We start from the raw sequence: 14,363 nt of genomic DNA on the forward strand, positions 1-14,363 counted from the left end.
TCTATCAACATGCAGGAACGTAGAGTGGGAACTATAAAGCCCCTTGAAAGCAAGAACCAAGGCCTTTACCTCATTCCATATCACTTATTTAACTTTGTAGAATTAATACACAATCCCAAAGCTACAAATAAAACCATCTTTATAAAGATGTTATTTAAAATTCTGAACGATGGATTCATTAGTAAAAATCTTACATCTAGAAAATAAGTTTAAAACATCTGTCTCACCAGGCAGTCCACAGTCCCTGCTAAATGATTAACTAATATATTATATATCTAAAAAATGATCAAAAATCAGCTCTGCAAAGATGTACACTTGTCCTTGTCCTGGGATACCTTATGACACAGGTTTAATAGTTGGTGAAAAGGGTAAAAGAATTTCAAAAGAAATCCCAATTGGATAACCAATCTCTGAAATTAAAACTAAGTGTAAATTAGCAAAATAACACTATTTGTATAACTATAAGATTAAAACAAACTTCTATGGGAAAATACAGTACTATCGCTGGCCTTTTCAATCAATAAAAAAAAAAAAATTTGTGTTTTCAGATTTTATAACTACCTGAATACCAAGAGGTATTCACCTCTGGATCTTAAACCAGAAAAAAATGGATAATTTAAAACAAGGAAAACATCATTAGTGAAGAAAAGCATTAGACATCATAAAATGTGATACATAATTATGCTATTTTGCTATGAAAAATGACTCAGAAGAAAAAAGCAACTTTCTGAGGGTATTTACGAACCGAATTTTCTTCCTCCTCTTCCAATTCTCGCTGCTGCTCTTCATGTCTTTTAGCTTTGATCTCCATAGCTTCTGTGATCAGGTCTCTTAAAATTGATACAGGCTTTGCATTCTTGATAAAAGTATGCTGGAAAAGTAAAATTCAATGGTATAAATTCAAAAGATTTCTCTGAATTATGTCTAAAATATGTTAAAACAATGCATAATGCTAACCAGGATCTTAGGCTTCAGTGGTTGTTCCTTTCAACCAGAATTAAATGTATACATTAAGAAAAGAAAATATTTCAGCTGCTTTAGAAATAAAGATTTCGGTTTTAGGTTTACTTGATTTTAGAACACCATTAAAGCATGCACAAAAAAATGCAATCCTGTTAATAAAACTACATTACCCTCAAAAATATTATTGTCCAAAGGAGGTATAGATTAGATAGTGAAAAAGATAAAAAAAAAAATTTTTTTCAAAAGAGTGGTGATTTTCAGTTACCAGAGCGGAGGTGGGTGATGGGGATTAAGGAGGGCACTTGTTGTGATGAGCACCGGGTGTGGTGCAGTAGTGCTGACTCACTATATTGTACACCTGAAACTAATATTACACTGTATGTTAACTCACTGGAGTTTAAATAAAAACTCTAAAAAATTAAAAATTAATGAATTAAAAACTCTCATAAAAAGGAAGAGATTGGTGATTACATTACATATAAAAATAAAATTATTTTGGTAATTCATACAAATTTTAATTAATCTTAATAAACTGACAGTAGTCAAAAGGAGGGCAACTACTTTGTTACTTCTTTTACATTTTTTTTACTTTATTATGTTTTGAATAATATAATCCTCTCCAATGGAGAAATAACAGCAATAAAAGAAAAATACTTTTCAGAACATATTATCTCGTTTCTATACAATGTATAAAACTTTTAACTTCTTTTTTTGTATCATCCTGATCTAGCTAAAATATTTGAGTGTGCTACAATTCTGATAAACAGAAGGGAAACCACCAGAATAGATGGAGGTTTCCAATGACTTTTTTTTTTTTTTGAGAGAGAGAACCAGTGTGCATGCGAGTCAGCAGGGGGAGAGGCAGAGGGAGAGAGGATCTTAAGTAGGCTCCACACCTAGCGTGGAGCCCGATGTGGGGCTCAATCTCACCACCCTGAGACCATGACCTGAGCTGAAATCAAGAGTCAGATGCTGAACCGACTGAGCCACCCAGAGCCCCTTCAATGACTTTTTTATTGAGGGGGGCTGGGGGAATGCGAGAGAAAGTAGAGGGACAGGTTACAAGTACAATTTGAGATAGATAACGTTTTGAGGTAGCAATACAGCTTCAAAACGTAATTTTCATAATTATATGTCAATAGACAGTTCTTTTAATAAAGATCAACCGAACATAAAAGTATTTCCTTCAGGAAAGAAAGGGAAGTTGAGACACTCTCAGATGAAGGAAAAATAAGAATTTGTTACTGCAGACCTACCTTAAAAAATGGCTTACAGGAAGTCCTCTAGACAGAAAGGAAGTAATGAAAGAAAAGACTGTGAAACATTAGGAGAAAGAACAATGGAAAGAGCAAAAATAGTGTAAATACAATAGATTTCCCTTATACTTGAGTTTTCTCAATTATTTAAAGGTTAAAGCAAACACTATCACAGTTTGATACAGATTTCAATGTATGAAGAGAAAGTATTTTGACTATTGTAAATGGGAGAGAAAACAAGGTAGATAAAGTTTCTACTCCTCAGCTGAACTGGTGAAATGAAGAGTAAGTCACATGCCACAGGAGTACACAGAGTAACCCAGGACACCGTCTGTTACAGCCACGCCCAGGGGTCAATTCAAATAATGGCAGATCTCAGCCAACCTCACATGCTCACAGAAGGACATCCTAGGGCAGGAGTTGACTTTAGGTTGGAGGCTGCCCACAAACTCTAGTGCCACGAGGCTGAACTTGAACCCTGTCCTTTAATATCTTTAGGGTTTCAATTTCCTCATCTTTTAAAAACTACTATGAGTTAAACTAACAATTTCAAAGGATCCTTTCAGTCTATGATTCTTTCAAATTTAAGCAATTATTTATGTTGTGCCACAGAGAATAAACCATCATAACAATTCCGCATGAATTTCTCTTTTAAAAACTGTTTCTTTTTCAGGGTCTGGGAATTAACATGGTATTTGTACAGGTAGGCTATAGATGTGTCCACTAATAGTTGGTAATAAGACTGTCCTCTAAGAGTCATAATGCAACTCATAATATATAAGACATGTGCAAAACTCCTTTAAGAGACAGAATGGCTTCTAGGCATCTGGCAAAATAAGACTCAAATGAGTCTAATGAGACTCAAGAAAATTATTCTACCTAATACACATGTATTAAGCACTGGATACCAATAGATGATATGCACTTATGGGAACACCGACAACTAACCTAAACAAGGATGAGAGGAAGGCTTCCTGGAGGAGTACCTAATTTGAATTAGAAACAATTAGACAAAGAGTAAGAAGGAGCCTGTTTGTGAAGGGTTTTTTTAAACTAGGTTGGGGTAGGGGAAACAGTGTGAGAAAAGGTACAGAGGATTGAAAAAGCATGGTCTGTATAAGAAACTACAAGTCTATTATTTCAGAATTTATACAAGAAAAGAAAGGAGGTAGCAAGGGGTCAGTTAAGAAGCTAGACCAGGGGAATGCCCAGGTGGGGGGCTCAATCTCACCACCCTGAGACCATGTTAGTCAGTTAAGCACCCGACTCTTGGTTTCCGCTCAGGTCATGATCTCAGGATCATGAGATCGAACCCTGCTTCAGGCTCTGTGCTCAGCATGGTCTGCTGGAGATTCCTCTCCCTTTCCCTCTGCCCCTGCTGCTCATGCTCACATGCACACACCCTCTCTCTCTCTCTCTCTCTCTCTCAAATAAATAAGTAAATCTTAAAAAAAAAAAAAAGGAAGCTAGACAAGGAAGAGCACATTATAACAGAGGCCTTGAATGGTCAACAATAGCACAATTGAAAAAAAACAAGAAAGCAAATATTGGTTCATAAGCACTATAAAAAATTAGTTGCATAGTTTGCTCTTGTTATAAAGAAAAGATGTTTGAGCCAAACCCAACTAGAGGCTAGAGGGTAAGAGAGCTTGTTAATGTAGCCCGTACAGGTCAACTTCTTGGGCAGAAAACAGAGTGGCGCTACGGGGCAAATGGAATAAGCCTACAACAGTCACGTTCACTGTGTGATCTTCAGTGAGTCATTTAACCTTTCTGGGCTTCGAGACCTTCATCCACAAAATTAAGGAATTATACTAGAGTATTTCTTTCTTTTTTTTTTTTTTTAAGATTTATTTATTTGAGAGAGGGAGAGAGAGAGAGTGGGGCGAGGGTCAGAGGGAGAGGGAGAGACTCTCCAGCAGACTCCCCACTGAAACCAGAGCTCAATCTCATGATCCATGAGATCATAACCAGAGATGAAACCAAGAGTTAGATGCTCAATGGACTGGGCCACCCAGGCGCCCCTAGAATATTTCTTAAATGTTTTTTTATCCTAAAAATTCAAAGTGAAAAAATACCCCAGAATTTCTTTTCTTGAGATTAGAAAAGATTATGAAAGACTACAAAGAAATACTGGTTACATTATCTAAAAATCAGTTACCAGATATATTTGGATTTATTTTCACTATCATTTTTTGTGTTATCTGTCCCACTTTTTCTGTTTGTCTTTTCCCCTTCACTTTTCTTGCCTTCCTTGGGGTTGAATAATTTAGATACTCAATATGATAACAATACCATTCAGCCCTTGATTTATGTGTTCAAAATTCCTTTGAAATGCTGACAATATTTCAAAATAAATGTTTCAATTAAATAATTTTTGAAAGGCAATATTTGCATATAGCATGGAACTCAAAAGGCTCAGAAAGAGCATTTAGAAAAATGTATGTCTCCATCCCACTCCTGCTTCTCAGCCATAGTTACTTTCTCTGGAGGTCAGTTTCTTGATTATTTTTGCAGAGCCACTCCACTGCAAGCACTGGCACATGCACACACGCATGATTTATATATGAAAGACATTATAATGAAATATATGATTGTATTATATAATTATTATTTGTTATATATTAATATAACATATTGGTGGATATATACGACTGAGTGAATATTATAATGAATACAATAATATATATTACAATGATATATACATATGTGTGCATGTAGGTGTGTGTATTCTGCCAATCACTCCTCTCAGTGGACCTGAGATTACTTCCAACTTGTTGACAGATATTTATGTTGTTTCCAATCTTTTGCCACTATAATGTACTATGAATACTTTTGCACATAAGTTATGTCACACATGGTTAAATTTTTCTGTAGAACAAATTTCTAGAAGTGTAACTGCTGGGTCAAAAAAGAATTAATTTCCAAATATTAAGTTTTGTTAACATGAGACACACTTACTATTAGCTTAGAGGTCTAAGCCAATTCTGTTGGGAAAATAAAGACACAAACACTTATTAAAAGTATTAAATTATTTCTAACTGCATTAAATACCAAGGCAGATTTAAAACAAAAACAAAAACCTCTGACACTCTGGCTATAAAACCTACTCATACCAGGAGTACTGAAAGTATTTAGGTAATCTTATAACCAGTATGTATACACAACATGAGATCTTTTCAAGAAGCTCAGGGATCTTGTATTGATATACCTTATGGTAGATCAAAAAGTCAAAGAAGAAATGCTGGGTCAAGGAGTAACACATCAGGGGGAAAAAAAACCAGGAAAAATAGTAATAGTGGAGAAAATAAACTCATTTCTGAAATGAGAACACTTTGGAAATTTTGTTTTAAACAACTTTGGAGAAAGAGTTGAAAACCACAACAACAAAGAAACAGAAAAAGGGAAAAGAGAAGACTGAATTTGGAAAACAGAAAAGAAAAAATGAGACAAAGAAAACATGTAGGAGAAGAATGGTATGTATGTCTTTGTCAATCCATAGTTCCTCAGAGGTTTATATCTTGAGAAATCAGTTCATAAAACCCACAGCAATTCTGGTCAATGTGAGACAGCTACAAGGTATAAAGAAAATATCTTTCCCTTAGATGCATAAGCACTGACCTGTAAAAGTTGTGTTGCAGTAGCTCTCTGCTCAGGATTCTTCACTAGGCACTTTTTAACAAAATCGGTGAAATCATCAGACCAAAGTTCTGGCTTCCTGAATGTTGGTGGTGGATTTGTGGGAATCATAAAAATAGCCTAGCAAAAATGAAATAGCCAAAAGACACGGTAAGAATCACAACAGCACACCAAATAAACAAATCTCTCTATCTTTCTATCAGACTCTAAATCTGAAAAACAAACTTAAGCTGTTCTAGGATTTCCAGTAAGATTGCAATTCAGGAAGCAAGTCCATCTGCTACTAATGTAATCATTTCCCATTAAATTTCCTCTATTTGAATTGTAGCTCATTGAGCACATCATTCTTTATTTTATCTATTATTTTTAATCAGTCTCCAAAAAAGAATGCAATTCTAACCCTTTTACCAAACTAAGGACATTCTCTAATTAAACAGATGTATTCCCTAATATTGCTATTGCATGCCAGATTTACTTCCCATTTCAGTTTTATATAAGTACTGCTGCTCAAAATGGATAGCAGCAGTGCAATCTGCTTCTGCAATCCATAATATTTAAGTATAAATAAAATTACTACTGTGATTTTAGATAATACTAATAGAGCCAAGACTTTTATTTCCTTTTCTAAATACATGAGTCAGGATTCCAAATAAAAAGTTTTGAAGCTAAGATAACACTTAAATTTATTACTAATGATTTAATTTAGTATTAATATCTTAGTACTAATTAAATACATTCAGATAGTTCAAAATTCGAAAGTTTTAAAAAGTCTTCCTGTCATCCATGTTCTCCTAGCTATCCAGTCATCCTTTTTCAACCAAGAGAATCAATCCCTAATGTTCTTAGGAAATCATTGTAATGAATTAACTCCTCTCTTGGATACTACAATAGTTCCTGATAAAATATTATTATTAAGACATCATTTTCTTTAAAAAAAGATAAAAAAAATGAAAACATAATAAAGTTAAAACAAATGTATCAAGCACTACTACTACTGCAATCACAACTGTGAGGGTCAATAAAGCTGAAGGTCATTCAATGAAATATGAATGAGGGAAAGATGATTAAGCGAAGAAAATATAGTCTTCCACAAATGGTGCTGAGAAGACTGGATATACACATGCAAAGAAATTAATTTGGATTCTTGTTATACCATATACAAAAAATTAACTAAAAATAGATCAATGACCATAATAGTAAGAGCTAAAACTATAAAACACACAAGAAAAAAATAGGGTGAAAGCTTCAAGACATTGGATTTGGCAATAATTTCTTAGATGTGACACCCAAAATCTAGGCAACAAAAGAAAAAAAACCCAGATAATTGGAGTTCATCAAAATTTAAAACTTGTACATCAAAGGGCACTATCAACAAAGTGAAAAGGCAACCCAAAATGGGAGAAAATAATTTGCAAATAGTATGTATGATAAGGGGTTAATATCTGGGATACATAAAGAACTCCCATAACTCAACAACAAAATAACCGAAGTACCCAACTTAAAAGACAGGGAAAGAACTCAAATAGATATTTCTTCAAGAACATGCGAACGGCCAATAAGTACATGAAAAGGTACTCAACATCACTAGTCATTAGAGAAATTCAAATCAAAACCACAATGAGATACCTCTCACATCCATTAGCATGGCTATTATTTTTTAAAAAATGCCAGAAAATAACAAATGGTGGCAAGAATGTGGAGCAATTGGAATCCTCGTGCACTGTTGGTGGAGTTGGAAAATGGTGCAGTTGCTTGCAAAACAGTATGGCAACTCCTCAAAAAATCAAACATAGAGTTACTATATGATTCCCTAATTCCACTTCTGAGTATGTACCCAAAAGAAGTAAAGGCAGGGAACAGAACCGATATTTGTATATCCACAGCAGCATTATTCACAGCAGCCAAAAGATGGAAGCAACCCAAGTGTCAATCCACAGATGAATGGATAAACAAAACATAATGTTTATACTGTAAATACACACAAAATGGGATATTATTTAACCCTAAAAAAAAATTTTGACACATGCTACAACACATACCAATAAACCTTGAAAACATTATGCTGAGTCATGAAAGGACAAACATTATATGATTTTTCTAATATGGGGTTCCTAGAGTAGTCAAATTCCTGGAGACAGAGAGTGAAATGGTGGTTGCCAGGAGTTGTGGGAAGGACGGAATGGAGAGTTAGCGTTTAATGGACAGAGAGTTTCAACTGGGAAAGATGAAAAAATTCTAGAGATGCATGATGGTGATTGCTGTACACCAATGTGGATGTACTGGATTTCACAGAACTGTATGTTTCAAACGGTTAATTTTATGCCGTGTATATTTTACTACAATAAAAAAAAACACAGATGAAGGAAAACATAAAGTAGTAATCAAGTTCAGAAATATCTGTTAAGTGCCTGCCACACACAAAGCATGGTGTTAAGCATTAAATGGAGCTCAAAGGAGCAGCAGAAAATACAGCCAGTACCCTTAACAAATCTCTAACCTAGTCTGGCAATGAAAGCACAAACAATGAAAGAATTAAATAGTATAATAATAAGAGAAATGATATAAGGCACACAGAAGAGAGGTCATTCTCCTAATAAGAAAAAATAGTGTAAGGAAAAGCAAGAGAATGGAACAGGCCACGAGGAGGAGCAGAGAACAACTGACTATCCAGTAAGGGACAATGAAATGAGAAGATCAGAAGCGGAATGGAGGATATGAAGTTTGGTCAGCAAGAAAGTACACATCTGAAAAGAAGTTCTTTTTTTCCTCGTGTGTGTGTGTGTGTGTGTGTGTGTGTGTGTGTGTTTGATTGTATTGTTTATGACCCAAGAAGTAGATTAAAGAAAAACAAGAACAAAAACCCTAGAGACATTCTAAATGTGGAATAGAAAAGGCAGTTAGGGGCTAGGAGAGATGCCCCAAGGTGAGTGATAAGAGTTCAAACTAGGATGATTTCCTCAGGAATGAAATGGAAGAAAAAAGGTAGGCGATACTACAAAGGAAGAACCAAGAATATATCCTGACAACACTGTTTGGAAGGGGTGGAAAAAAGGAAGAACGAAAGATTACTCTAGAATTTAAGAAATAAAAAAATAAATACTTAACTTGCAAGCTACCCAGGTATTCTAACAATTCACCACATCATTCTTTTAAAAGCCCTTACAATACGCAGCAAATTGCTACTAATGTGTTATCACTGGTTTCTAACTTGGAAAGGGATCCAAAGGACTTTCATTGACAAAGCAGTGAAGATTCAATATCCAAGTCTGTTGATTCTAGGGTGAGAGTTAATCTCTTTATTAGTGTATTCATCTTATTTCAAAAAAGAGAAAATCCTTTCATAGAAGAGAACATTCTTACACATCTTACATCATATTACATGTATTTACATCTAAGATAGTCCCTCAAAAGCAGTGTGGCCAGTTTTATGACACAATAAGCACCTATCATATGACATTTAGCAAGTACTTTCTGTGTGTTCAAAACTATGGTCTAATAAAGTAACAAAACTGATAGGCCACAGGCCAAATAACATCAGTGGACATATTTTGTTCAGGCCATATCAAGTTCACTTTTCCACAAGGTAAGCATCTGCTGGAATTAGGCTGACTTTACCCAGGATATATGTTCTCCGTTTCACACAGGCCTCAGTAGCCTGGCTCAATTATCTACTTTACCTGATGGTTCCTTCAGTATCTAACTTTGTGCCCTGCTATTACAGATTTCAAAGTAAGACACATATCTCAAACCACAGAGCCCACAGTCAACTTGAGGGGTAGAAAACTAACACATAAAACAAACAGCAAACAATAAAGCGCTAAATAATAAAGTTCTTCTGTAAATAACCTAATTAATCTCAGCTCCATAGCTGAAATAGAACCTAATGTGGCTTTAAGGATGGGCAAAATGGGGTTAATCTCAGCTGCTGGAAAAGGCACGCAAACCACCTCCTACTTCAAATTAAAGAATAAAAACAAATTTGAACTCTCATCTTTGCAAAAACATTTCAAAGCACCACATAAGCCCCTATATAGACTGACCTCAAACTATAGGTAAATGATACTAGATTGTGTAGATAAATGTTGTTCATCTGCACTTGCTACAAATTGATGGATAACAGCTTAGTGATTTATGTTCTTGTAGCTAATGCTCTCCTTTGAACTTTGAGCCAATGAGTTGCAGTCTTATCTTCAGATAATCTTAACATATAAGGCTCACCTCAGCAGTAGCTATTTAGAAACCCAAGGATAAAAAACTTAACGCTAACTCTTATTTACCCAGTACTATCATAAAACGATCCTAAAATGTTCACATTCTACTCTCAAACAAGCAATTAACTGCATACAGTTCAAACAAGTAAGTCTTATTATACGATCTACCAAGCATAGAGGCTCTGAAAGTCTCCAGGAAAACCACTATACCTTTTATTTCTACCTCCATTTCTTTAGGTTAGATAATCAATAACAAATGGGAGGACTTTCTCACAGACTTAACTTTGTTCAACTAATTTAACCTAATCATGAATCATTAAAGATTCTCTTAAGAATCTCTAGGTTTTGTATGAGCTAATTAGGTAATATGCCCCTGCTGTAGAAAGTTTTGGCAATCAGTGGCTAGCCTTAGACTAACAATTCACTCCCTTCCTTGCCACCAACCAAATTGCATGGACACACATTACAGCCATATAATTTATCTTATCTCTAACACCATTTTGATTGAAGAATGTTAGTACAATAAATGATATGATTATCCTTGTGTTTGTTTCTACACAATGTGTTGCTTAACTACATATTGAACCTCTGATTAAGTTTTAAAAAGAACTTCCCTGATCACAAATGGTCTAAAGAAGCCAAGAAATGTTAAATGCCTCAAAACAACTAATTGTCTCCGTGCTTGGAATAGACTCCAGGAGCACCCAGATGTGGAAGGAGCTGGAGCCGAGAAACTCCAATGCCTCCACTTTATAATCTCAGTGGAGTGAGTCAACACTCCTGAAGTGAAGCTGGCTGGATTTGTGAACGTACAGAAGCAACAGACATGCCGGAATAACAAAGAAATCTCGGCCACTACTCAAGAACCTCGGGTACAGGAACAAAAGGTTATCTTCATAACAAATAAATGAGATAAAGAATGAGAAAGCACTTTATAAAACTTCAAAGAACTAAACAAATATAGCTGTTTCCTGATAGCAAACATAATACACAGACAGCAAGCTACTAAGTCAAATAAAACTAGATAGCTTCTAAAATGGATATACGGCAATAATAATTTTTAAAAGACTACACAAATAAGATGGCAAACAGTACAACAGAATGACACCGACACTGGACCTGAGTCAGAAAAACAGGCTTGAGCTCTCGATCGACCTCTGACTGACCGTGCAGCTTCAGTTTCTTCAGATAAATGAGGGTACCGGACTAGGTATTTTTCAGGTTCCTTTTCAGGTCATAAAGACTGGCACTCTAACTGCCTAGCAATCGAGGAGTTAAATCCTCACTAGACAAGTACTGTAAGCAAAGGAGATGGAAGTGGGGAAGGAGAGGGAAGGATAACAAAAAGCCTACCAGATGGTAATACAAAAATACAAATCCACATTTTTATTACCACTCCCTCAAATGCAACTTTGAAATAGAGAATACTAAAACCCAGAGTGAACTTTGCTCTTAGGGTGCAGCTTCTGCAGTAAGCACAGGGTTAAAGCAGTGTGAGCATGAACCCACAAATCACTCCAACTCCAGTCGCAGGAACTTCAATAATCATTAATCTGTCCAATGAAGGCCAATTTGCCTGCACAGGAACCAAATTAAGGGAAGGGATGCGGCCGGTGTCCCCAGAACAGAGTGAATAAGAGAACCAGCTCTAGAGGTCTGAGGCAGCTCTAGATAGCACTGGGTACAATAATACTTCCATTATAAGTAGCTATCTGACCTATTTTACTTCTCTATGCCTATTTTCACGTATTAAAAATGGGAGTAACAGTACCTACCGCACAGAGCTGTTCTTAAAGTTTAAACGGGTTAATACATGTACAATACGTACAACAGCATCTACCACAGTAGAAATGTACAATGATGCTAGCCAGTTTGTTAACCCCAAATTACCACTGAGAGCAAGAGTGAACTAGCTCACTCAAGGTCACACAGCTAGGGACTGGCTATCAAAACTGAAACTCAGGTTTACCCGGCTCCTTAGCTACTTCACATTGCCTCTACATTTCTATTAAATATCAGCCACAGATCATTCTGTTTTAAGATAAAGCCTCTATAATATGCATATTCAGTCTCCAGAAAAGAAAATGGAAAGCTATTTGTATAAAGATGGTTCTAGTTCACTTTCTGTAATAGTGGAACACTGCAAACAAAAAAATGCCAGACAATTAAGAAATGGCTGAACTACTATATACCAATAAAATGGAGAAACGTATTGCCATAAAAATGACAAACGTGTGAATTACAATACCATAATGAAAAGTTTTATTTTTTTAAAAAGTGAAAAATGAGAAAATAAAACAACAGTCTATACTGTACAATTACCTTCACACAAAAATGACATGCAGCAATAAAGACTGAAAGATGGTACAGAATCTCAAAAATTCAAAATATCAGTTCACAACAGCAACTGCTACAAGACTGTGTAAGATTCTTTTTACATTTTTTATTATAAAGGCCAATATATATTCAACTTTTAAAAACTGTACTTGCAATTGATTCAAGGCTTCATTTAGAACCACTGCTGAAGTTATAGCCTATTGCAATCTGCCTCTACAACCACCTCACACAAGCATAATTTAAACTCCAACACCTTTCGTGGCTTCCATCTTTCGAGGCTGAAATATAATGTCCCTTTAATACAATGCAAAAGTATTCATAAAATATAGCCACGGAAAAAATCAGAAGTGAACAAGTCAAACTTAAGGAACTTTACCACCCTACTCTCTCCCCAGTCTTCCAAATTAGAGTTCCTGTGTGTGACCAGTTCAATTTTTGAGCACATAAAATGTATCCATACCTGCATTATAAGAATTTCTTAAAAAAAAAAAATTTCTCAAGAAGCTTAGAATCTGATAGGATAGGAAAATGCACACCAGATCATTTCAATAAAATAGTGTACGTGCTAAAACAGATGTGAACACTGGGCATTACAAGATGACTTAGCCCAAATTGATGTTAAAAAAAAAAAGAGAGACTGAAATTGAGTCCTAAGGAATGAGTGAGTTAATGAGTCATAGAAAAAAGAACAGCATGTTCAAGATGTGAAGTCTGAAACATGAGGGAGGTCTATGAGGGCAAATGACTGGTTTTAGGCCTGGGGCAGGGAAATTACAAGGTGAGCCTGAAGCATCTTATTGGCCCTTAAAGAAAGGAACCAAAGACCAATGGAGTCATGTCAAAAGAAGTTCAGAACATGGAGAACTTAGCTCTACCCATAAAGGATTCTGATTTACTTGATTTGAAGTAAGGACCAGGCACAGTATTTTTTGTCTCCCAAGTAATTCTAATGTTCTAGAAAATAAAATATAAGGCAAGTATTATCACTCCATATACCTTAATTTCAGTACCTCCCATATTTGAACTTGTACTCGGTTAGTTATACACTCATTCTAAATGCCCTGGATAACATGGAAACTACTTAAAGGCAAAGATACAATGCCTCAAGTTAAAACCTAAATTTATAGCGAGAGTGCTGATATAAAGACTTCCAGTTAAATATGTTATTTGAACATACTGATTTATCTCAACTTCATTCCAAAAATCCTACTGAAGGACAATAAGAATTAAAAAAAAAAAAAGGCTTAAAGGACAGTAGCAGCTCTACCTCCAATGGCTATGTGGTTTAGACTAAAGTCTTCTTTTTTTTTTTTTAAGATTTTATTTATTTATTTGACAGAGAGAGACTGCCAGTGAGAAAGGGAACACGAGCAGGGGGAGTGGGAGAGGAAGAAGCAGGCTCCCAGTGGAGCAGGGAGCCCGATGTGGGGCTCCATCCCAGGACTCTGGGATCACGCCCTGAGCCGAAGGCAGACGCTTAACGACTGAGCCACCCAGGCGCCCCGGTTTAGACTAAAGTCTTAAGTCTGCATCATAAAATAGAGGTTATAGTAGTATCATTTTGTTATTCCATTCAACTTAACTCACTAGTTATTATATAATGGCTTAACTGAGACATAATTCACATATATCACACAAAATACAGACTATATCCAGAATCTGACCACTTCTCAACACCTCTATCTTTACATCCTGGTCCAAGCCAGCATCATCTCTTAGCTGCACTACAAAAGAAGTAACCTCACTGTTCACCTTGCTTCCACCCTTGCCCTGCTCCAATCCCAGCTCAACAAAGAAGAATAAGTCTTTTAAACCATATGTTAGACCACATCAATCCTCTACTCAAAACCCTCCAATGGCTTCCTGCCTCACTCAGAGTAAAAGCTAAAGAGCTCACCATGGCTTACTAAGACTCTAAATGATCTGCTCCTCTGCTCTCTCTCTGACCTCATCTCCT

General features: G+C 35.7%; 1 protein-coding gene across 5 annotated transcripts in view; it reads right to left on the reverse strand.

Annotated features, from left to right (window-relative positions):
* The window catches only part of STK3 (serine/threonine kinase 3), a 262,758-nt gene that overhangs the window by 113,052 nt on the left and 135,343 nt on the right, over positions 1-14,363 (reverse strand). For all 5 annotated transcript variants that reach the window (XM_026495662.4, XM_026495661.4, XM_057308112.1 and 2 more), the window contains 2 exons: positions 5,841-5,978; positions 746-871 (listed from right to left, as the gene is read on the reverse strand). In XM_026495662.4, coding sequence (XP_026351447.1) covers positions 746-871; positions 5,841-5,978 — 264 coding nt within the window. The remainder of the gene's footprint in view (positions 1-745; positions 872-5,840; positions 5,979-14,363) is intronic.

This window comes from Ursus arctos, unplaced genomic scaffold (genome assembly GCF_023065955.2).
Source record: "Ursus arctos isolate Adak ecotype North America unplaced genomic scaffold, UrsArc2.0 scaffold_6, whole genome shotgun sequence".
NCBI classification, from domain to species: domain Eukaryota; kingdom Metazoa; phylum Chordata; class Mammalia; order Carnivora; family Ursidae; genus Ursus; species Ursus arctos.